Raw genomic sequence first — 25,454 nt, forward strand, 5'->3', positions numbered from 1 at the left:
CAGGTGTGGCCAGGTCTGACAGCGTTTCCTGATTTCTCTGACGATGTGACCCATGAGTGGTGGTACGACAATCTCAAGAGGTTCCACGACAAAGTTCCCTTCGACGGACTCTGGATCGTACGTAAGAGTGTGTGTGTGTGTGTGCTGTCATCTAACTTTGTGTGTGTGTTTTCCTGTTTCAGTCTGGAGTCAAATATTGTGAACGGCTTTGCCCTCTGACCCCTCTCACTTCCTGCCTAGGACATGAACGAGCCATCTAGCTTCGTGGACGGGTCGACCGTTGGCTGTCCTGACACCGAGCTGGAGAACCCTCCGTACACACCTGGTGAGACACACACACCTCTCTCATCTTGCTCTCTTTCTCTTTCTCCTCTTGTTCTCTCATTCTCTCAACTCTCTCTAACCTCTCTCTCATTTCTCTAACCTCTCTCTCACTTCTCTCTCTCATTTCTCTCTCACTTCTCTCTCTCATTTCTCTCTCACTTCTCTCTCATTTCTCTCACTTCTTCTCTCATTTCTCTCACCTCTCTCTCACTTCTCTCTCTCATTTCTCTCTCACCTCCTCTCTCACTTCTCTCTCTCTCACCTCTCACCTCACCTCTCATTTCTCTCTCTCTCTCCCTCTAGGTATATTAGGAGGGTTGTTGAGGGCTAAGACTCTGTGTGCCTCTGCTGTCCAGAAGACCTCGTCTCACTACAACATGCACAGCCTGTATGGCCTTCTAGAAGCTAAGGCCTCGGCTCGGTCAGTATGTACACACTCTGTTACACCACCCAACACTCTGTTACACCACCCAACACTCTGTTACACCACCCAACACTCTGTTACTCTGTTACACCACCTAACACTCTGTTACACCACCTAACACTCTGTTACACCACCTAACACTCTGTTACTCTGTTACACCACCTAACACTCTGTTACACCACCTAACTAGGATACAGTCAGACATGACCAACACCACCTAACTAGGATACAGTCAGACAGAACTAGGATACAGTCAGACACACCACACTAACTAGGATACAGTCAGACACAACTAGGATACAGACTGGACGTGACCAACACACCACCTAACTAGGATACAGTCAGGCGTGATAATACCACCTAACTAGGATACAGTCAGAGCGTGACCAACACTGCACTAACTAGGATACAGTCAGACGTGACCAATACACCACCTAACTAGGATACAGTCAGACATGACCAATACACCACCTAACTAGGATACAGTCGAACCACGACTAGGTTTCAGTCCAGGCGTGACCAACACACCCACTAACTAGGATACAGTCAGGCGTGACAATACACCACCTAACTAGGATACAGTCAGGCGTGACCAACACACCACCTAACTAGGATACAGTCAGACGTGACCTCACACCACCTAACTAGGATACAGTCAGACTAACTAGGAGTCAGACAACTAGGATACAGTCAGACTTGACCAACACCACCTAACTAGGATACAGTCAGACGTGACCAATACACCACCTAACTAGGGATACAGTCAGACGTGACCAATACACCACCTAACTAGAATACAGTCAGACGTGACCAATACACCACCTAACTAGGATACAGACTGACGTGACCCAACACACCACCTAACCAGGGATACAGTCAGACACAACTAGGATACAGTCAGACACAACTAGGATACAGTCAGACACCTAATAGGATACCAACAATACACCACCTAACTAGGATACAGTACAGGACACAGTCAGACACAACTAGGATACAGTCAGGCGTGACCAATACACCACAACTAGGATACAGTCAGACACAACTAGGATACAGACTGACGTGACCAACACACCACCTAACTAGGATACAGTCAGACATGACCAATACACCACCTAACTAGGACACAGCATTTCAGACACAACTAGGATACAGTCAGACGTGACCAATACACCACCTAACTAGATACAGTCAGACATGACCAATACACCACCTAACTAGGATACAGTCAGACGTGACCAACACACCACCTAACTAGGATACAGTCAGACGTGACCAACACACCACCTAACTAGGATACAGTCAGTACAGTCAGTCACATGACCAATACACCCACCTAACTAGGATACAGTCAGACACAACTAGGATACAGTCAGGCGTGATAACACACCACCTAACTAGGATACAGTCAGACACAACGAGGATACAGCCAGACGACCAATACACCACCTAACTAGGATACAGTCAGACATGACCATACACCACCTAACTAGGATACAGTCAGACGTGACCAATACACACCTAACTAGATACAGTCAGACACAACTAGGATACAGTCAGACGTGACCAATACACCACCTAACTAGGATACAGTCAGACACAACTAGGATACAGTCAGACATGACCAACACCACCTAACTAGGATACAGTCAGACGTGACTAGGATACACCAGACACTAACTAGGATCAGACACAACAGTCAGACGTGACCAATACACCACCTAACTAGGATACAGTCAGACACTGACCAATACACCACCTAACTAGGATACAGTCAGACAGAACTGACCAATACCAACACACCACCTAACTAGGATACAGTCAGACGTGACCAATACACCACCTAACTAGGATACAGTCAGACACAACTAGGATACAGTCAGACACTAACTAGGATACAGTGACCGTGACCACACCACCTAACTAGATACAGTCAGACCATGACTAATACACCAGACACTAACTAGGATACAGTCAGACGTGACCAATACACCACCTTACTAGGATACAGTCAGACAGAACTAGGATACAGCCAGACGTGACCAATACACCACCTAACTAGGATACAGTCAGACGTGACCAAATACACCACCTAACTAGGATACAGTCAGACAGAACTAGGATACAGTCAGACGTGACCAATACACACCTAACTAGGATACAGTCAATCTACCTAGGATACTAGACAGTCAGACGTGACCAATACACCACTAGGATACAGTCAGACACAACTAGGATACAGTCAGACATGACCAATACACCACCTAACTAGGATACAGTCAGACATGACCAACACACCACTAACTACAGGAAACAGTCAGACGTGACCAATACACCACCTAACTAGGATACAGTCAGACATGACCAATACACCACCTAACTAGGATACAGTCAGACGTGACCAATACACCACCTAACTAGGATACAGTCAGACGTGACCAATACACCACCTAACTAGGATACAGTCAGACACAACTAGGATACAGTCAGACGTGACCAATACACCACCTAACTAGAGGATACAGTCAGACGTGACCAATACACCACCTAACTAGACTAACTGGATACATACAGGTCAGACGTGACCAACACACCACCTAACTAGGATACAGTCAGACATGACCAATACACCACCTAACTAGGATACAGTCAGGCGTGACCAACACACCACCTAACTAGGATACAGTCAGACAGAACTAGGATACAGTCAGACGTGACCAACACACCACCTAACTAGATACAGTCAGACATAACTAGGATACAGTCAGACGTGACCAATACACCACCTAACTAGGATACAGTCAGAGACTGGCGTGACCAATACACCACCTAACTAGGATACAGTAGACCTTAAGGATACAGTCAGACGTGACCAATACACCACCTAACTAGGATACAGTCAGACGTGACCAATACACCACCTAACAGGATGACCAATAGACACCTAACTAGGATACAGTCAGACGTGACCAATACACCACCTAACTAGGATACAGTCAGACGTGACCAATACACCACCTAACTAGGATACAGTCAGACACAACTAGGATACAGTCCACGTGACCAATACACCACCTAACTAGGATACAGTCAGACATGACCAACACACCACCTAACTAGGATACAGTCCAGACGTGACCAATACCTAACTAGGATACAGTCAGCGTGACCAATACACCACTAGGATACAGTAACTAGGATACAGTCAGGCGTGACCAATACACCACCTAACTAGGATACAGTCAGGCGTGACCAATACACCACCTAACTAGGATACAGTCAGGCGTGACCATACACCACCTAACTAGGATACAGTCAGACGTGACCAATACACCACCTAACTAGGATACAGTCAGACGTGACCAATACACCACCTAACTAGGATACAGTCAGACGTGACCAACACAGACCACCTAACTAGGATACAGTCAGGCGTGACCAATACACCACCTAACTAGGATACAGACTGGCGATACAGACCAGGCGTGATACACCACCTAACTAGGATACAGTCAGACACAACGGATAGGATACAGTCAGAACTAGGATACAGTCAGACATGACCAATACACCACCTAACTAGGATACAGTCAGACCAACACACCACCTAACTAGGATACAGTCAGACACAACTAGGATACAGACTGAGCGTGACCAACACACCACCTAACTAGGATACAGTCAGACATGACCAATACACCACCTAACTAGGATACAGTCAGACGTGACCAATACACCACCTAACTAGGATACAGTCAGACGTGACCAATACACCACCTAACTAGGATACAGTCAGGCGTGACCAATACACCACCTAACTAGGATACAGTCAAATGTGACCAGCGTGACACCACCTAACTAGGATACAGTCAGACATGACCAATACACCACCTAACTAGGATACAGTCAGGCGTGACCAATACACCACCTAACTAGGATACAGTCAGACACAACTAGGATACAGTCAGGCGTGCCAACACCAACTAACAGGATACACCACCTAACTAGGATACAGTCAGGCGTGACCAATACACCACCTAACTAGGATACAGTCAGACGTGACCAATACACCACCTAACTAGGATACAGTCAGGCGTGACCAATACACCACCTAACTAGGATACAGTCAGACACAACTAGGATACAGTCAGGCGTGACCAATACACCACCTAACTAGGATACAGTCAGACACAACTAGGATACAGTCAGGCATGACCAACACCACCTAACTAGGATACAGTCAGACACGTGACCAATACACCACTAACTAGGATACAGTCAGGCGTGACCAATACACCACCTAACTAGGATACAGTCAGACATGACCAACACACCCACCTAACTAGGATACAGTCAGACGTGACCAATACACCACCTAACTAGGATACAGTCAGACACAACTAGGATACAGTCAGACACAACTAGGATACAGTCAGACGTGACCAAACACCACCTAACTAGGATACAGTCAGACAGACCAATACACCACCTAACTAGGATACAGTCAGGCGTGACCAACACACCACCTAACTAGGATACAGTCAGACAGAACTAGGATACAGTCAGACGTGACCAATACACCACTAACTAGGATACAGTCAGGCGTGACCAATACACCACCTAACTAGGATACAGTCAGACAGAACTAGGATACAGTCCACATGACCAATACACCACTAACTAGGATACAGTCAGGCGTGACCAATACACCACCTAACTAGGATACAGTCAGGCGTGACCAATACACCACCTAACTAGGATACAGTCAGGCGTGACCAACACACCACCTAACTAGGATACAGTCAGATACAGACGTGACCAATACACCACCTAACTAGGATACAGTCAGACGTGACCAATACACCACCTAACTAGGATACAGTCAGGCGTGACCAATACACCACCTAACTAGGATACAGTCAGACGTGACCAATACACCACCTAACTAGGATACAGTCAGACATGACTAGGATACACACCACCTAACTAGGATACAGTCAGACACAACTAGGATACAGTCAGACGTGACCAATACACCACCTAACTAGGATACAGTCAGGCGTGACCAATACACCACCTAACTAGGATACAGTCAGACATGACCAATACACCACCTAACTAGGATACAGTCAGACAATGACCAATACACCACCTAACTAGGATACAGTCAGACGTGACCAGACATGACCAACACACCACCTAACTAGGATACAGTCAGACACAACTAGGATACAGTCAGGCGTGACCAATACACCACCTAACTAGGATACAGTCAGACATAACTAGGATACAGTCAGGCGTGACCAACACACCACCTAACTAGGATACAGTCAGGACGTGACCAATACACCACCTAACTAGGATACAGTCAGGACGTGACCAATACACCACCTAACTAGGATACAGTCAGACGTGACCAATACACCACCTAACTAGGATACAGTCAGACACAACTAGGATACAGTCAGGCGTGACCAGGATACACAGACACTAACTAGGATACAGTCAGACGTGACCAATACACCACCTAACTAGGATACAGTCAGGCGTGACCAATACACCACCTAACTAGGATACAGTCAGTGACCAGACACTAACTAGGATACAGTCAGAGAACGTGACCAATACACCACCTAACTAGGATACAGTCAGACCAACACCACCTAACTAGGATAGTCAGACACAACTAGGATACAGTCAGACGTGACCAATACACCACCTAACTAGGATACAGTCAGGCGTGACCAATACACCACCTAACTAGGATACAGTCAGGCGTGACCAACACACCACCTAACTAGGATACAGTCAGTGACCAATACACCACTAACTAGGATACAGTCAGACGTGACCAATACACCACCTAACTAGGATACAGTCAGACACAACTAGGATACAGTCAGACACAACTAGGATACAGTCAGACGTGACCAACACACCACCTAACTAGGATACAGTCAGACACAACTAGGACTAGGATACAAGCGTACACCACCTAACTAGGATACAGTCAGACGTGACCAATACACCACCTAACTAGGATACAGTCAGACAATACACCACCTAGGATACAGTCAGACATGACCAATACACCACCTAACTAGGATACAGTCAGACGTGACCAATACACCACCTAACTAGGATACAGTCAGACAGAACTAGGATACAGTCAGACGTGACCAATACACCACCTAACTAGGATACAGTCAGACGTGACCAATACACCACCTAACTAGGATACAGTCAGACACAACTAGGATACAGTGACCAATACACCACCTAACTAGGATACAGTCAGACGTGACCAATACACCACCTAACTAGGATACAGTCAGACGTGACCAATACACCACCTAACTAGGATACAGTCAGACGTGACCAACACACCACCTAACTAGGATACAGTCAGACGTGACGTGACCAATACACCACCTAACTAGGATACAGTCAGGCGTGACCAATACACCACCTAACTAGGATACAGTCAGACGTGACCAATACACCACCTAACTAGGATACAGTCAGACGTGACCAATACACCACCTAACTAGGATACAGTCAGGCGTGACCACACACCACCTAACTAGGATACAGTCAGACACAACTAGGATACAGTCAGACGTGACCAACACACCACCTAACTAGGATACAGTCAGACGTGACCAATACACCACCTAACTAGGATACAGTCAGACGTGTGACCACCTTACACCACCTAACTAGGATACAGTCAGACGTGACCAACACACCACCTAACTAGGATACAGTCAGACGTGACCAACACACCACCTAACTAGGATACAGTCAGACAGAACTAGGATACAGTCAGACGTGACCAATACACCACCTAACTAGGATACAGTCAGGCGTGACCAACACACCACCTAACAGGATACAGTGACGTGACCAATACACCACCTAACTAGGATACAGTCAGACGTGACCAATACACCACCTAACTAGGATACAGTCAGACGTGACCAATACACCACCTAACTAGGATACAGTCAGATACGTGACCAATACACCACCTAACTAGGATACAGTCAGACGTGACCAATACACCACCTAACTAGGATACAGTCAGACGTGACCAATACACCACCTAACTAGGATACAGTCAGACGTGACCAACACCACCTAACTAGGATACAGTCAGACACAACTAGGATACAGTCAGACACAACTAGGATACAGACTGACGTGACCAACACACCACCTAACTAGGATACAGTCAGACGTGACCAACACACCACCTAACTAGGATACAGTCAGACATGACCAATACACCACCTAACTAGGATACAGTCAGACATGACCAATACACCACCTAACTAGGATACAGTCAGCCACAACTAGGATACAGTGACCAACACACCACCTAACTAGGATACAGACTGACGTGACCAATACACCACCTAACTAGGATACAGTCAGACGTGACCAACACACCACCTAACTAGGATACAGTCAGACACAACTAGGATACAGACTGACGTGACCAACACACCACCTAACTAGGATACAGTCAGACATGACCAATACACCACCTAACTAGGATACAGTCAGACACAACTAGGATACAGTCAGACATGACCAATACACCACCTAACTAGGATACAGTCAGACACAACTAGGATACAGTCAGACGTGACCAACACACCACCTAACTAGGATACAGTCAGACGTGACCAATACACCACCTAACTAGGATACAGTCAGACGTGACCAATACACCACTAACTAGGATACAGTCAGACGTGACCAATACACCACCTAACTAGGATACAGTCAGAGACCAATACACCACCTAACTAGGATACAGTCAGACGTGACCAATACACCACCTAACTAGAATACAGTCAGACGTGACCAATACACCACCTAACTAGAATACAGTCAGACGTGACCAATACACCACCTAACTAGAATACAGTCAGACGTGACCAACACACCACCTAACTAGAATACAGTCAGACGTGACCAATACACCACCTAACTAGAATACAGTCAGACGTGACCAATACACCACCTAACTAGAATACAGTCAGACGTGACCAATACACCACCTAACTAGAATACAGTCAGACGTGACCAAACACCACCTAACTAGGATACAGTCAGACGTGACCAATACACCACCTAACTAGGATACAGTCAGAGTTTTCCAATACACCACCTAACTACATACAGTTTTCGTCTTCTTTCCACCACTCCCTCACTCCCCCTCCATCCCTCCCTCCACACCCCTCATCCCTACAGTCCCCCTCCATCCCTCACCTAACTAGGATACATTCCACCCCCCCTTTTCATTTGACTTTCCCAATCCATATGTTTTCTCCCCCTTCCCTCTCCCTCCCCTCCACCTCTCCCCTCCCCCTCCCATCCCTCCTCCCCCTCCACCTCTGTCCCTCCTCTCTCCTCCCACCTCTGTCCTCTCTCCTCTCCCTCCCTCCCCTTCCCCACCTCTCTCCCTCTCTCCCTCCCTCCCCTCCCCAGTCCCTCCCCTCTCCCTCCTCACATCTACACCCTCTCCACCTCTCACCTCTCCCCACCTCCCTCCCACACACACTCCCTCCCCTCTCCCACTCTCCTCATTCTCCTCCCCCCTCCCACCTCAAGATAAAGCAAAGCAGTGTGACACACCACACTCCCCACGAGAAAAACCTCCACCACTCCCACCTCTCCCTCCCTCCCACCTCACCCACCTCTCCCACCTCTCCACATTCCCTCCCTCCACATCTCTCTCTCCCACCTCTCCCATCTTGTCTCCTCCCATGGAACTCTGGACACTCCCTCCCACCTCACTCACACATCTCACACCTCTAGGCTCCCATGTCCCTCACACTCACCTCCCTCCCACCACCTCCATCTCCTCCTCCCACCTCACTCTCACACTCTCCCTAATCACATCTCACTCACACCTCTCTCCCACCTCCTCACATGGAACTCCACACTCTATGGAACTAGGCTCACCTCTCCACAAATATCCTCACCTCCTCTCACCCACCTTTACACTACTCTCCCACACTCACACACTCACACAGTTGTACCTCATCCTTTCTCCTCACACTCAGGCTGGTACTAATCTCTCCCATTCTTTAACCAGGTGGCCCTTCAGCGTATGTTCTCATTTTATCTACTCGCTCCACCATTCCCAGTCAAGGCCAATACTCTGGACACTGGCACATGGAGACAACAGGAGTCACTGGAAGGACATGTACACACTCGATAAGCACATGGAAAAGGCACTCACACTCACACTCACACTCAGGTCATGGAACTACTCATCTAATCATCTCACTCACTCAGACACTCACTCACTAGGCATCAGACACTTCACACACACACACACACACACACACACACACACACACACACACACACACACACACACACACACACACACACACATCACACTCATCACACACACTTTTCACACTCACACTCACACTCACACACACACTAGGGCTGGGCGATATGTCCAAAATATCAGGATTTGTGTTGTTATGGACGGTTTTACAGTATTTGATGTTTCTGCTTGGTAAAAGTTGTAAATATGTTTTCTGAGTAGTGCAGGACCGTTCTCCATTCTTTAACCAGGTGGCCAGTTGAGAACAAGTTCTCATTTACAACTGTGACCTGGCCAAGATAAAGCAAAGCAGTGTGACACAGACAACAACACAGAGTTACACATGGAGTAAACAAACGCACAGTCAATAACACAAAAGAAAATAAACATTTTTTTAAAAACGAGAAAAACCAATCTGTGTACAGACAGCAGGGAGATGAGACATGGTCACATAGAACTAGGACATTCTGTTGGTTTTCTACTCAACCAAATGAGGACTAAACTGACACTAACGTTGTAATAATGGATACAACTTTTCATTTCTTTAGGACTGTAGAAAAAATACCTTTTTATAGATGGTTTTGTCAAAAGAGCTAATGATGAGGCTATTAAGGTTCTGTTCTTCCTAGGCTTTGTATCAGACCGGCTCTCTCTGTCACATGGAACTAGGCTGGTATCTAATCATGTCTCATCTCTCTCTAGAGGTCACATGGAACTAGGCTGGTATCTAATCATGTCTCATCTCTCTCTCTCTGTCACATGGAACTAGGCTGGTATCTAATCATGTCTCATCTCTCTCTGTCACATGGAACTAGGCTGGTATCTAATCATGTCTCATCTCTCTCTCTCTGTCACATGGAACTAGGCTGGTATCTAATCATGTCTCATCTCTCTCTGTCACATGGAACTAGGCTGGTATCTAATCATGTCTCATCTCTCTCTGTCACATGGAACTAGGCTGGTATCTAATCATGTCTCATCTCTCTCTAGAGGTCACATGGAACTAGGCTGGTATCTAATCATGTCTCATCTCTCTCTAGAGGTCACATGGAACTAGGCTGGTATCTAATCATGTCTCATCTCTCTAGAGGTCACATGGAACTAGGCTGGTATCTAATCATGTCTCATCTCTCTCTAGAACTAGGCTGGTCACATGGAACTAGGCTGGTATCTAATCATGTCTCATCTCTCTAGAGGTCACATGGAACTAGGCTGGTATCTAATCATGTCTCATCTCTCTCTCTAGAGGTCACATGGAACTAGGCTGGTATCTAATCATGTCTCATCTCTCTCTCTATCACATGGAACTAGGCTGGTATCTAATCATGTCTCATCTCTCTCTAGAGGTCACATGGAACTAGGCTGGTATCTAATCATGTCTCATCTTTCTCCCTCCTCCTCCAGGTATGTTAACCTTTAACCTCCTGGTCTGTTCCCACATGGAACTGGGGCTGATATCTGTGCCTTCTCTCTCTCCCTCCCTCCCCTCCAGGTATGTTAATCCTTTAACCTCCTCTCTGTTCCCCTGGTGGGGGCTGATATCTGTGGCTTCAGTGAGCAGACTGAGGAGGAGCTGTGTGTCCGCTGGACTCAGCTAGGAGCCTTCTACCCTTTCACACGCAACCACAACTCTATCGACCAGAAGGTGAGATCCCCAATGTTTCCCCCTCCCCCCCACATGGAACTGTGCTGGTATCTAATCAATGTGCCCCCCATCTCACTCCCAATGTGCCTCCCCCACCCCTCCACCAATGTGCCCACACCTCCACCAATGTGCCCCCCACTCCTAATGTGGCCCTGACACAAACTGTCATTAAAAAGTAATTTTATCTGAATATTCTGTGTCTGTCTGTATATCTGTGTGTCTGTATATTCTGTGTGTCTGAACTATTCTGTATATTCTGTATATTCTGTGTGTCTGTATATTCTGTATATTCTGTATATTCTGTATATTCTGTGTGTCTGTATATTCTGTATCTAATCATGTCTGTATATTCTGTGTGTCTGTATATTCTGTATCATCTGTATATTCTCTCTCTGTCTGGAACTATATTCTGGTGTCTGTATATTCTGTCTCATCTCTGTATATAATCTGTATATCTCTGTCTATTCTGTCACATGGAACTAGCTGGTATCTAATCATGTCTCATCTGTGTGTAATTCTGTATATCTGTCTCATCTCTGTAGGCTGGTATCTAATCATGTCTCTCATCTCTCTAGATCACATTCTCTGTCTCTGTCATATTCTGTCTCTCTCTCTATATTCTGTGTGTCTGTATATTCTGTCTGTCTGTCACATGGAACTATTCTGTATATCTCTCTATATTCTGGTGTCTGTATATTCTGTATATTCTGTATATCTCTGTATATTCTGTGGTATTCTGTATATTCTGTGTGTCTGTATATTCTGTATATTCTGTATATTCTGTGTCTCATGGAACTCCCAGCCTCAGGACCCCTCATTTCTGTATATTCTGTGTGTCTGTATAGGTATTCTGTATATCTGTGTGTCTGTATATTCTGTATCCCCTTCCCCAGGTGTTCTGTATATTCTGTGTCTGTATATTCCATATTCTGTGTGTCTGTATATTCTGTATATTCTGTGTGTCTGTATATTCTGTATATTCTGTATATTCTGTGCAGCCCCCAGCCTGTATATTCTGTAATTCCCTGTCAGGACCAATGTGTCATATTCTGTATATTCTGTATATTCTGTCAGGACCCCCTGTGTGTCTGTATATTCTGTATATTCTGTATATTCTGCTCACATGTGTCTGTATATTCTGTTTATCTGTATATTCTGTATATTCTGTATATTCTGTGTGTCTGTATATTCTGTCTGTATATCTGTATATTCTGTGTTCTGTATATTCTGTATCCCCCCTCTCCACCAATGTGTCTGTATATTCTGTGTGTGGCCCTGACACAAACTGTCATTAAAAAGTAATTTTATCTGAATTCTGTATATTCTGTGTGTCTGTATATTCTGTGTGTCTGTATATTCTGTGTGCTCTGTGTGTCTGTATATTCTGTATATTCTGTGTGTCAGCCTCAGGACCCCCAGTATTCTGTGTGTCTGTATAGCCTGTATATTCTGTGTGTCTATCCTCCCAGCCTCAGGACCCCCAGTGTTCAGTATATTCAGCCTGTATATTCTGTCTCTCTCCTCCCAGCCTCAGGACCCCCAGTGTTCAGCCCTTCAGCCTGTATATTCTGTCTCTCTCCTCCCAGCCTCAGGACCCCCAGTGTTCAGCCCTTCAGCCTGTATATTCTGTCTCTCTCCTCCCAGCCTCAGGACCCCCCAGTGTTCAGCCCTTCAGCCTGTATATTCTGTCTCTCTCCTCCCAGCCTCAGGACCCCCCAGTGTTCAGCCCTTCAGCCTGTATATTCTGTCTCTCTCCTCCCAGCCTCAGGACCCCCCAGTGTTCAGCCCTTCAGCCTGTATATTCTGTCTCTCTCCTCCCAGCCTCAGGACCCCCAGTGTTCAGCCCTCCAGCCTGTATATTCTGTCTCTCTCCTCCCAGCCTCAGGACCCCCCAGTGTTCAGCCCTTCAGCCTGTATATTCTGTCTCTCTCCTCCCAGCCTCAGGACCCCCCAGTGTTCAGCCCTTCAGCCTGTATATTCTGTCTCTCTCCTCCCAGCCTCAGGACCCCCAGTGTTCAGCCCTCCAGCCTGTATATTCTGTCTCTCTCCTCCCAGCCTCAGGACCCCCAGTGTTCAGCCCTCCAGCCTGTATATTCTGTCTCTCTCCTCCCAGCCTCAGGACCCCCCAGTGTTCAGCCCTCCAGCCTGTATATTCTGTGTCTCTCTCCTCCCAGCCTCAGGACCCCCCTGTGTTCAGCCCTCCAGCCTGTATATTCTGTCTCTCTCCTCCCAGCCTCAGGACCCCCCAGTGTTCAGCCCTTCAGCCTGTATATTCTGTCTCTCTCCTCCCAGCCTCAGGACCCCCCAGTGTTCAGCCCTTCAGCCTGTATATTCTGTCTCTCTCCTCCCAGCCTCAGGACCCCCCAGTGTTCAGCCCTTCAGCCTGTATATTCTGTCTCTCTCCTCCCAGCCTCAGGACCCCCCAGTGTTCAGCCCTCCAGCCTGTATATTCTGTCTCTCTCCTCCCAGCCTCAGGACCCCCCAGTGTTCAGCCCTTCAGCCTGTATATTCTGTGTCTCTCCTCCCAGCCTCAGGACCCCCCAGTGTTCAGCCCTTCAGCCTGTATATTCTGTGTCTCTCCTCCCAGCCTCAGGACCCCCCAGTGTTCAGCCCTCCAGCCTGTATATTCTGTCTCTCTCCTCCCAGCCTCAGGACCCCCCAGTGTTCAGCCCTTCAGCCTGTATATTCTGTCTCTCTCCTCCCAGCCTCAGGACCCCCCAGTGTTCAGCCCTCCAGCCTGTATATTCTGTCTCTCTCCTCCCAGCCTCAGGACCCCCCAGTGTTCAGCCCTCCAGCCTGTATATTCTGTCTCTCTCCTCCCAGCCTCAGGACCCCCCAGTGTTCAGCCCTTCAGCCTGTATATTCTGTCTCTCTCCTCCCAGCCTCAGGACCCCCCAGTGTTCAGCCCTCCAGCCTGTATATTCTGTCTCTCTCCTCCCAGCCTCAGGACCCCCAGTGTTCAGCCCTTCAGCCTGTATTTTCTGTCTCTCTCCTCCCAGCCTCAGGACCCCCCAGTGTTCAGCCCTTCAGCCTGTATATTCTCTCTCTCTCCTCCCAGCCTCAGGACCCCCCAGTGTTCAGCCCTCCAGCCTGTATATTCTGTCTCTCTCCTCCCAGCCTCAGGACCCCCCAGTGTTCAGCCCTTCAGCCTGTATATTCTGTCTCTCTCCTCCCAGCCTCAGGACCCCCCAGTGTTCAGCCCTTCAGCCTGTATATTCTCTCTCTCCTCCCAGCCTCAGGACCCCCAGTGTTCAGCCCTCCAGCCTGTATATTCTCTCTCTCCTCCCAGCCTCAGGACCCCCCAGTGTTCAGCCCTCCAGCCTGTATATTCTGTGTCTCTCTCCTCCCAGCCTCAGGACCCCCCAGTGTTCAGCCCTCCAGCCTGTATATTCTGTCTCTCTCCTCCCAGCCTCAGGACCCCCCAGTGTTCAGCCCTCCAGCCTGTATATTCTGTCTCTCTCCTCCCAGCCTCAGGACCCCCCAGTGTTCAGCCCTTCAGCCTGTATATTCTGTCTCTCTCCTCCCAGCCTCAGGACCCCCCAGTGTTCAGCCCTTCAGCCTGTATATTCTGTCTCTCTCCTCCCAGCCTCAGGACCCCCCAGTGTTCAGCCCTTCAGCCTGTATATTCTGTCTCTCTCCTCCCAGCCTCAGGACCCCCCAGTGTTCAGCCCTCCAGCCTGTATATTCTGTCTCTCTCCTCCCAGCCTCAGGACCCCCCAGTGTTCAGCCCTTCAGCCTGTATATTCTGTCTCTCTCCTCCCAGCCTCAGGACCCCCCAGTGTTCAGCCCTTCAGCCTGTATATTCTGTCTCTCTCCTCCCAGCCTCAGGACCCCCCAGTGTTCAGCCCTTCAGCCTGTATATTCTCTCTCTCCTCCCAGCCTCAGGACCCCCCAGTGTTCAGCCCTTCAGCCTGTATATTCTCTCTCTCCTCCCAGCCTCAGGACCCCCAGTGTTCAGCCCTCCAGCCTGTATATTCTGTGTCTCTCTCCTCCCAGCCTCAGGACCCCCCAGTGTTCAGCCCTTCAGCCTGTATATTCTGTCTCTCTCCTCCCAGCCTCAGGACCCCCAGTGTTCAGCCCTCCAGCCTGTATATTCTGTGTCTCTCTCCTCCCAGCCTCAGGACCCCCAGTGTTCAGCCCTCCAGCCTGTATATTCTGTCTCTCTCCTCCCAGCCTCAGGACCCCCAGTGTTCAGCCCTTCAGCCTGTATATTCTGTCTCTCTCCTCCCAGCCTCAGGACCCCCAGTGTTCAGCCCTTCCAGCCTGTATATTCTGTCTCTCTCCTCCCAGCCTCAGGACCCCCAGTGTTCAGCCCTTCAGCCTGTATATTCTGTCTCTCTCCTCCCAGCCTCAGGACCCCCAGTGTTCAGCCCTCCAGCCTGTATATTCTGTCTCTCTCCTCCCAGCCTCAGGACCCCCAGTGTTCAGCCCTTCAGCCTGTATATTCTCTCTCTCTCCTCCCAGCCTCAGGACCCCCAGTGTTCAGCCCTTCAGCCTGTATATTCTGTGTCTCTCCTCCCAGCCTCAGGACCCCCAGTGTTCAGCCCTCCAGCCTGTATATTCTGTGTCTCTCTCCTCCCAGCCTCAGGACCCCCAGTGTTCAGCCCTTCAGCCTGTATATTCTGTCTCTCTCCTCCCAGCCTCAGGACCCCCCAGTGTTCAGCCCTTCAGCCTGTATATTCTGTGTCTCTCCTCCCAGCCTCAGGACCCCCAGTGTTCAGCCCTCCAGCCTGTATATTCTGTCTCTCTCCTCCCAGCCTCAGGACCCCAGTGTTCAGCCCTTCAGCCTGTATATTCTGTCTCTCCTCCCAGCCTCAGGACCCCCCAGTGTTCAGCCCTCCAGCCTGTATATTCTGTCTCTCTCCTCCCAGCCTCAGGACCCCCCAGTGTTCAGCCCTTCAGCCTGTATATTCTGTGTCTCTCCTCCCAGCCTCAGGACCCCCCAGTGTTCAGCCCTTCAGCCCATATATTCTGTGTCTCTCCTCCCCGCCTCAGGACCCCCCAGTGTTCAGCCCTTCAGCCTGTATATTCTCTCTCTCCTCCCAGCCTCAGGACCCCCCAGTGTTCAGCCCTCCAGCCTGTATATTCTGTCTCTCTCCTCCCAGCCTCAGGACCCCCCAGTGTTCAGCCCTTCAGCCTGTATATTCTGTCTCTCTCCTCCCAGCCTCAGGACCCCCCAGTGTTCAGCCCTCCAGCCTGTATATTCTGTCTCTCTCCTCCCAGCCTCAGGACCCCCCAGTGTTCAGCCCTCCAGCCTGTATATTCTATCTCTCTCCTCCCAGCCTCAGGACCCCCAGTGTTCAGCCCTCCAGCCTGTATATTCTGTCTCTCTCCTCCCAGCCTCAGGACCCCCCAGTGTTCAGCCCTCCAGCCTGTATATTCTGTCTCTCTCCTCCCAGCCTCAGGACCCCCCAGTGTTCAGCCCTTCAGCCTGTATATTCTGTGTCTCTCCTCCCAGCCTCAGGACCCCCCAGTGTTCAGCCCTTCAGCCTGTATATTCTGTCTCTCTCCTCCCAGCCTCAGGACCCCCCAGTGTTCAGCCCTTCAGCCTGTATATTCTGTCTCTCTCCTCCCAGCCTCAGGACCCCCCAGTGTTCAGCCCTCCAGCCTGTATATTCTGTCTCTCTCCTCCCAGCCTCAGGACCCCCCAGTGTTCAGCCCTTCAGCCTGTATATTCTGTCTCTCTCCTCCCAGCCTCAGGACCCCCCAGTGTTCAGCCCTTCAGCCTGTATATTCTGTCTCTCTCCTCCCAGCCTCAGGACCCCCCAGTGTTCAGCCCTTCAGCCTGTATATTCTGTGTCTCTCTCCTCCCAGCCTCAGGACCCCCCAGTGTTCAGCCCTTCAGCCTGTATATTCTGTCTCTCTCCTCCCAGCCTCAGGACCCCCCAGTGTTCAGCCCTCCAGCCTGTATATTCTGTCTCTCTCCTCCCAGCCTCAGGACCCCCCAGTGTTCAGCCCTCCAGCCTGTATATTCTGTCTCTCTCCTCCCAGCCTCAGGACCCCCCAGTGTTCAGCCCTTCAGCCTGTATATTCTGTCTCTCCTCCCAGCCTCAGGACCCCCCAGTGTTCAGCCCTCCAGCCTGTATATTCTGTCTCTCTCCTCCCAGCCTCAGGACCCCCCAGTGTTCAGCCCTTCAGCCTGTATATTCTGTGTCTCTCCTCCCAGCCTCAGGACCCCCAGTGTTCAGCCCTTCAGCCTGTATATTCTGTGTCTCTCCTCCCAGCCTCAGGACCCCCCAGTGTTCAGCCCTTCAGCCTGTATATTCTGTGTCTCTCCTCCCAGCCTCAGGACCCCCCAGTGTTCAGCCCTTCAGCCTGTATATTCTGTCTCTCTCCTCCCAGCCTCAGGACCCCCCAGTGTTCAGCCCTTCAGCCTGTATATTCTGTCTCTCTCCTCCCAGCCTCAGGACCCCCCAGTGTTCAGCCCTTCAGCCTGTATATTCTGTCTCTCTCCTCCCAGCCTCAGGACCCCCCAGTGTTCAGCCCTCCAGCCTGTATATTCTGTCTCTCTCCTCCCAGCCTCAGGACCCCCCAGTGTTCAGCCCTCCAGCCTGTATATTCTGTCTCTCTCCTCCCAGCCTCAGGACCCCCCAGTGTTCAGCCCTCCAGCCTGTATATTCTGTCTCTCCTCCCAGCCTCAGGACCCCCCAGTGTTCAGCCCTCCAGCCTGTATATTCTGTCTCTCTCCTCCCAGCCTCAGGACCCCCCAGTGTTCAGCCCTTCAGCCTGTATATTCTGTGTCTCTCTCCTCCCAGCCTCAGGACCCCCAGTGTTCAGCCCTTCAGCCTGTATATTCTGTGTCTCTCCTCCCAGCCTCAGGACCCCCCAGTGTTCAGCCCTTCAGCCTGTATATTCTGTGTCTCTCCTCCCAGCCTCAGGACCCCCCAGTGTTCAGCCCTTCAGCCTGTATATTCTGTCTCTCTCCTCCCAGCCTCAGGACCCCCAGTGTTCAGCCCTTCAGCCTGTATATTCTGTCTCTCTCCTCCCAGCCTCAGGACCCCCAGTGTTCAGCCCTCCAGCCTGTATATTCTGTCTCTCCTCCCAGCCTCAGGACCCCCAGTGTTCAGCCCTTCAGCCTGTATATTCTGTCTCTCTCCTCCCAGCCTCAGGACCCCCAGTGTTCAGCCCTCCAGCCTGTATATTCTGTCTCTCTCCTCCCAGCCTCAGGACCCCCAGTGTTCAGCCCTTCAGCCTGTATATTCTGTCTCTCTCCTCCCAGCCTCAGGACCCCCCAGTGTTCAGCCCTTCAGCCTGTATATTCTGTCTCTCTCCTCCCAGCCTCAGGACCCCCAGTGTTCAGCCCTTCAGCCTGTATATTCTGTGTCTCTCTCCTCCCAGCCTCAGGACCCCCCAGTGTTCAGCCCTTCAGCCTGTATATTCTCTCTCTCCTCCCAGCCTCAGGACCCCCCAGTGTTCAGCCCTTCAGCCTGTATATTCTGTCTCTCTCCTCCCAGCCTCAGGACCCCCCAGTGTTCAGCCCTCCAGCCTGTATATTCTGTCTCTGTCCTCCCAGCCTCAGGACCCCCAGTGTTCAGCCCTTCAGCCTGTATATTTCTCTCTCCTCCCAGCCTCAGGACCCCCCAGTGTTCAGCCCTTCAGCCTGTATATTCTCTCTCTCCTCCCAGCCTCAGGACCCCCAGTGTTCAGCCCTTCAGCCTGTATATTCTGTCTCTCTCCTCCCAGCCTCAGGACCCCCAGTGTTCAGCCCTTCAGCCTGTATATTCTGTGTCTCTCTCCTCCCAGCCTCAGGACCCCCCAGTGTTCAGCCCTTCAGCCTGTATATTCTGTCTCTCTCCTCCCAGCCTCAGGACCCCCCAGTGTTCAGCCCTTCAGCCTGTATATTCTCTCTCTCCTCCCAGCCTCAGGACCCCCCAGTGTTCAGCCCTTCAGCCTGTATATTCTGTCTCTCTCCTCCCAGCCTCAGGACCCCCCAGTGTTCAGCCCTTCAGCCTGTATATTCTGTCTCTCCTCCCAGCCTCAGGACCCCCCAGTGTTCAGCCCTTCAGCCTGTATATTCTCTCTCTCCTCCCAGCCTCAGGACCCCCAGTGTTCAGCCCTTCAGCCTGTATATTCTGTCTCTCTCCTCCCAGCCTCAGGACCCCCCAGTGTTCAGCCCTTCAGCCTGTATATTCTGTCTCTCTCCTCCCAGCCTCAGGACCCCCCAGTGTTCAGCCCTTCAGGCCGTTCAGCCATGAAACAGTCTCTGCTGCTTCGCTCCTCTCTGTTCCCGCTGCTCTACACGCTGTTCCACCGCGCGCACACACACGGACACACCGTCGCTCGGCCTCTGCTGTTCGAGTGAGTTACACACACACACACTGGGACACACACACTGGGACACACACACTGGGACACACACACTGGGACACACACACTGGGACACACACTGGGACACACACACGGACACACCGTCGCTCGGCCTCTGCTGTTCGAGTGAGTTACACACACACACACTGGGACACACACACTGGGACACACACACTGGGACACACACTCGGACACACACTGGGACACACACACACTGGGACACACACTACACACACACACTGGGACACACACTACACACACACACACACACACACGCACTAGGACACACACACTGGGACACACAGCCACACACACACACACACACACACACACACTGGGACACACACACTGGGACACACACACTGGGACGGACACACTGGGACACACACTCGGACACACACTGGGACACACACACACTGGGACACACACTACACACACACACACACACGCACTGGGACACACACACACTGGGACACACACACACACACACACAGACACACACACTGGGACACACACCACACACACACACACTGGGACACACACACTGGGACACACACTGGGACACACACACTGGGACACACACTGGGACACACACACTGGGACACACACCACACACACACACACACTGGGACACACACACACACTGGGACACACACACACACACTGGGACACGGACACACTGGGACACACACACACAGCTCTTTCAGGATGTTCCTGACCAATGTGTGTTCATATCTTTAGGTTCCCCAAGGACGTGAGAACGTATGGGATAGACAGACAGTTCCTATGGGGGAAGAGTTTGATGGTGACACCAGTATTAGATCCAGGTGTGGACTATGTTGTGGGCTACTTCCCTCAGGGTCTCTGGTACGACTACTACACGGTAAGAACACAGCTATATATAACCCTTAATAGCCCTTAATAACCCTTAATAACCCTTAATAACCCTAACCCCAGGTCTCTACTATACAGTAAGAACACAGCTATATATATTAACTATATATAACCCTTAATAACCCTTAATAACCCCAACCCCAGGTCTCTACTATACAGTAAGAACACAGCTATATATATTAACTATATATAACCCTTAATAACCCTTAATAACCCCAACCCCAGGTCTCTACTATACAGTAAGAACACAGCTATATATATTAACTATACATAACCCTTAATAACCCTTAATAACCCCAACCCCAGGTCTCTACTATACAGTAAGAACACATCTATATATATTAACTATACATAACCCTTAATAACCCTTAATAACCCTAACCCCAGGTCTCTACTATACAGTAAGAACACAGCTATATATATTAACTATACATAACCCTTAATAACCCCAACCCCAGGTCTCTACTATACAGTAAGAACACAGCTATATATATTAACTATACATAACCCTTAATAACCCTTAATAACCCCTACCCCAGGTCTCTACTATACAGTAAGAACACAGCTATATATATTAACTATACATAACCCTTAATAACCCCAACCCCAGGTCTCTACTATACAGTAAGAACACAGCTATATATATTAACTATACATAACCCTTAATAACCCTTAATAACCCTAACCCCAGGTCTCTACTATACAGTAAGAACACAGCTATATATATTAACTATACATAACCCTTAATAACCCTAACCCCAGGTCTCTACTATACAGTAAGAACACAGCTATATATATTAACTATACATAACCCTTAATAACCCTAACCCCAGGTCTCTACTATACAGTAAGAACACAGCTATATATATTAACTATACATAACCCTTAATAACCCTTAATAACCCTAACCCCAGGTCTCTACTATACAGTAAGAACACAGCTATATATATTAACTATACATAACCCTTAATAACCCTTAATAACCCTAACCCCAGGTCTCTACTATACAGTAAGAACACAGCTATATATATTAACTATACATAACCCTTAATAACCCTTAATAACCCCAACCCCAGGTCTCTACTATACAGTAACAACACAGCTATATATATTAACTATACATAACCCTTAATAACCCTTAATAACCCCAACCCCAGGTCTCTACTACACGGTAAGAACACAGCTACAGTAATTATTAAAGATAATAAGGGTGTTTTTTAAGGACTGGGAACACTCCTTTTAGTATTGATATATGTTCAGCTTTATTGATGAGACGGTAAAGTGTTGGATAAAGATTGTCCGTGGGGCTCGGTTGGTAGTGGGGCGGTGCTTGCAACGCCAGGGTTGTGGGTTTGATTCCCCGAGGGACCAGTACGTAAAACTCTGTCTCTCACTACTGTAAGTGGATAAGAGTTTTATTTAAATGAAGGACTGAAATGTACCAGATGATTGGGAGGTGGAGTCTAAGGGCAGTGGGCGGGACCAGCTGGAACCACTGGATCACACAGGACACAACTAGTAGGAATTCTGGGTAATGACAAATAGATTGCGATGGCAGTTACAAGGCTTTTGTTTCAGGCTTCAGACAACGGCACTTCCACTGAGTGGACAAAATATTAGGAACACCTTCCTGATATTGAGTTACACCCCCATTCAGAACAGCCTTGATTTGTCAGGGGGGCCTGGACTCCACAAGGCTTCACAGGGATGCTGGTCCATGTGGAAAGCGTTCCACAGGGATGCTGGTCCATGTTGACTCCACAAGGTGTGGACAGCGTTTCCACAGGGATGCTGGTCCATGTGGACTCCACAAGGTGTGGACAGCGTTTCCACAGGGATGCTGGTCCATGTGGACTCCACAAGGTGTGGAAAGCGTTTCACAGGGATGCTGGTCCATGTGGAAAGCGTTCCACAGGGATGCTGGTCCATGTTGACTCCACAAGGTGTTGAAAGCGTTTCACAGGGATGCTGGTCCATGTTGACTCCACAAGGTGTCGAAAGCGTTCCACAGGGATGCTGGTCCATGTTGACTCCACAAGGTGTGGAAAGCATTCCACAGGGATGCTGGTCCATGTTGACTCCACAAGGTGTGGAAAGTGTTTCACAGGGATGCTGGTCCATGTTGACTCCACAAGGTGTGGAAAGCGTTTCACAGGGATGCTGGTCCATGTTGACTCCACAAGGTGTGGAAAGCGTTTCACAGGGATGCTGGTCCATGTTGACTCCACAAGGTGTGGAAAGCGTTTCACAGGGATGCTGGTCCATGTTGACTCCACAAGGTGTGGAAAGCGTTTCACAGGGATGCTGGTCCATGTGGACTCCACAAGGTGTGGAAAGCGTTCCACAGGGATGCTGGTCCATGTTGACTCCACAAGGTGTGGAAAGCGTTTCACAGGGATGCTGGTCCATGTTGACTCCACAAGGTGTGGAAAGCGTTTCACAGGGATGCTGGTCCATGTTGACTCCACAAGGTGTGGAAAGCGTTTCACAGGGATGCTGGTCCATGTTGACTCCACAAGGTGTGGAAAGCGTTTCACAGGGATGCTGGTCCATGTTGACTCCACAAGGTGTGGAAAGCGTTTCACAGGGATGCTGGTCCGTGTTGACTCCAATGCTTCCCATTGTTGTGTCAAGTTGGTTGGATGTCCTTTGTGTGGTGGACCATTCTTGATACACACAGGAAACTGCTGAGCAGGGAAAAACCCAGCAGCGTTGCAGTTCTTGACAAAAACCGGCGCACCTGGCACCTACCTGGCACCTACCTGGCACCTGCCTGGCACCTGCCTTACCCTGTTCAAAGGCACTTAAATATTTTGTCTTGCCCATTCACCCTCTGAATGGCAGACAGTCTCACTTGTCTCAAGGTTTAAAATCCTTCTTTAACCTGTCTCCTCCCCTTCAGCTACACTGATTGAAGTGGATTTAACAAGTGACATCAATAAGGGATCATAGCTTTCACCTGGATTCACCTGGTCAGTCTGTCATGGAAAGAGCAGGTGTTCATAATGTTTTGTTCAGTGTATAATGCACATGCTGAATATTGAATCTCTTCTCTCTGTCTCTCACTGTCTCTCTCCTCTGTCTCTCTCTCTGTCTCTCTGTCTCTCTCTCTGTCTCTCTGTCTCTGTCTCTCTGTCTCTGTCTCTCTGTCTCTCTCTCTGTCTCTCTCTCTCTGTCTCTCTCTCTCTGTCTCTCTCTCTCTGTGTCTCTCTCTCTGTGTCTCTCTCTCTGTGTCTCTCTCTCTGTGTCTCTCTCTCTCTGTCTGTCTCTCTGTCTCTCTCTGTGTCTCTCTCTCTGTGTCTCTCTCTCTGTGTCTCTCTCTCTGTCTCTCTCTGTGTCTCTCTCTGTGTCTCTCTCTCTCTCTCTGTCTCTCCCCCAGGGTGATTCTATCCGTAGTAAAGGAGAAGAGTTGAGGCTCAAGGCTCCTCTAGAGCATATCAACCTTCACCTGAGAGAAGGAGCTGTCATACCTACACAGGTAAACAGACAGACAATAGATCGTCAGGTAGCTGGCTCATCCATGTTATTGGGGCTCCCGAGGAGGTGCAGCGGTCGAAGGCCCTGCATAAGAACACAGTCAGTGCTCGAGGCGTCACTACAGACCCCGTTTCGATTCCAGGCTGAATTACAACCGGCTGTGATTGGGAGTCCCATAGGGCGGCGCACAATTAGCCCAGCGTCGTCCGGGTCTGGCCCATGGGTAGGCCGTCATTGTAAATCATAATTTGTTCTTAACTGACTGGCCCAGTTAAATAAAGGTCAGAATAATGACAACCATCTACAGGGTTTCAGAGGGTTAATAGGAAGATGACACAAAGTGGATGGTCAGGCATCCATATCGAAAATAATTCATCACTGTGTGTCTCTCTATTCCTCTCCCTCTGTCTCTTTCGTTCTCGCTGTGTCCGTCTGTCTGTTTCTGTGTGTGTTTGTGTGTGTTTCTGTCTGTGTGTGTCTCTCTCTCTCTGTGTCTGTGTGTCTCTCTCTCTCTGTGTCTGTGTGTCTCTCTCTCTCTGTGTCTGTGTGTGTCTCTCTCTCTCTGTGTCTGTGTGTCTCTCTCTCTCTCTGTGTCTGTGTGTCTCTCTCTCTCTGTGTCTGTGTGTCTCTCTCTCTGTGTCTGTGTGTCTCTCTCTCTGTGTCTGTGTGTCTCTCTCTCTGTGTCTGTGTGTCTCTGTCTCTCTCTGTCGCTGTCTGTGTGCGTCTCTCTGTGTGTTGCTCCCTGTGTAGCGTCCCAACACAACCCTGTTTGTGAGCAGTGGTCAGCCGCTCCACCTCGTGTCCAGTCTGTCTGAAGACGGCTCGGCCGGAGGAGAGCTGTTCTGGGACGACGGAGAGAGCATCGACACCTTTGAGACAGACCAGTACGCTCACGTAGTGTTCACTGTGGTGAAGGTACGCTCCCACCACTACAGACCACTACAGACCACTACAGACCAGTACGCTCCGACCACTACAGACCAGTACGCTACCACCACTACAGACCAGTACGCTCCCACCACTACAGACCA

At 49.5% G+C, this 25,454-nt stretch overlaps 1 protein-coding gene across 1 annotated transcript in view; it reads left to right on the plus strand.

The window, feature by feature from the left end:
- Window positions 1–3: 3 nt before the first annotated feature.
- The window catches only part of LOC127923297 (lysosomal alpha-glucosidase-like), a gene marked incomplete at its 5' end in the record, with an annotated part of 37,037 nt that continues 11,586 nt past the window's right edge, over window positions 4–25,454 (plus strand). The window contains 8 exons of the mRNA XM_052507259.1: window positions 4–117; window positions 241–325; window positions 628–745; window positions 11,607–11,745; window positions 19,895–20,043; window positions 20,794–20,935; window positions 24,326–24,424; window positions 25,174–25,338. Of these exons, the coding sequence (XP_052363219.1) occupies window positions 4–117; window positions 241–325; window positions 628–745; window positions 11,607–11,745; window positions 19,895–20,043; window positions 20,794–20,935; window positions 24,326–24,424; window positions 25,174–25,338 (1,011 nt within the window). The remainder of the gene's footprint in view (window positions 118–240; window positions 326–627; window positions 746–11,606; window positions 11,746–19,894; window positions 20,044–20,793; window positions 20,936–24,325; window positions 24,425–25,173; window positions 25,339–25,454) is intronic.

The sequence above is a fragment of the Oncorhynchus keta genome, unplaced genomic scaffold (assembly GCF_023373465.1).
Source record: "Oncorhynchus keta strain PuntledgeMale-10-30-2019 unplaced genomic scaffold, Oket_V2 Un_contig_29200_pilon_pilon, whole genome shotgun sequence".
Classification (NCBI taxonomy): Eukaryota; Metazoa; Chordata; class Actinopteri; order Salmoniformes; family Salmonidae; genus Oncorhynchus; species Oncorhynchus keta.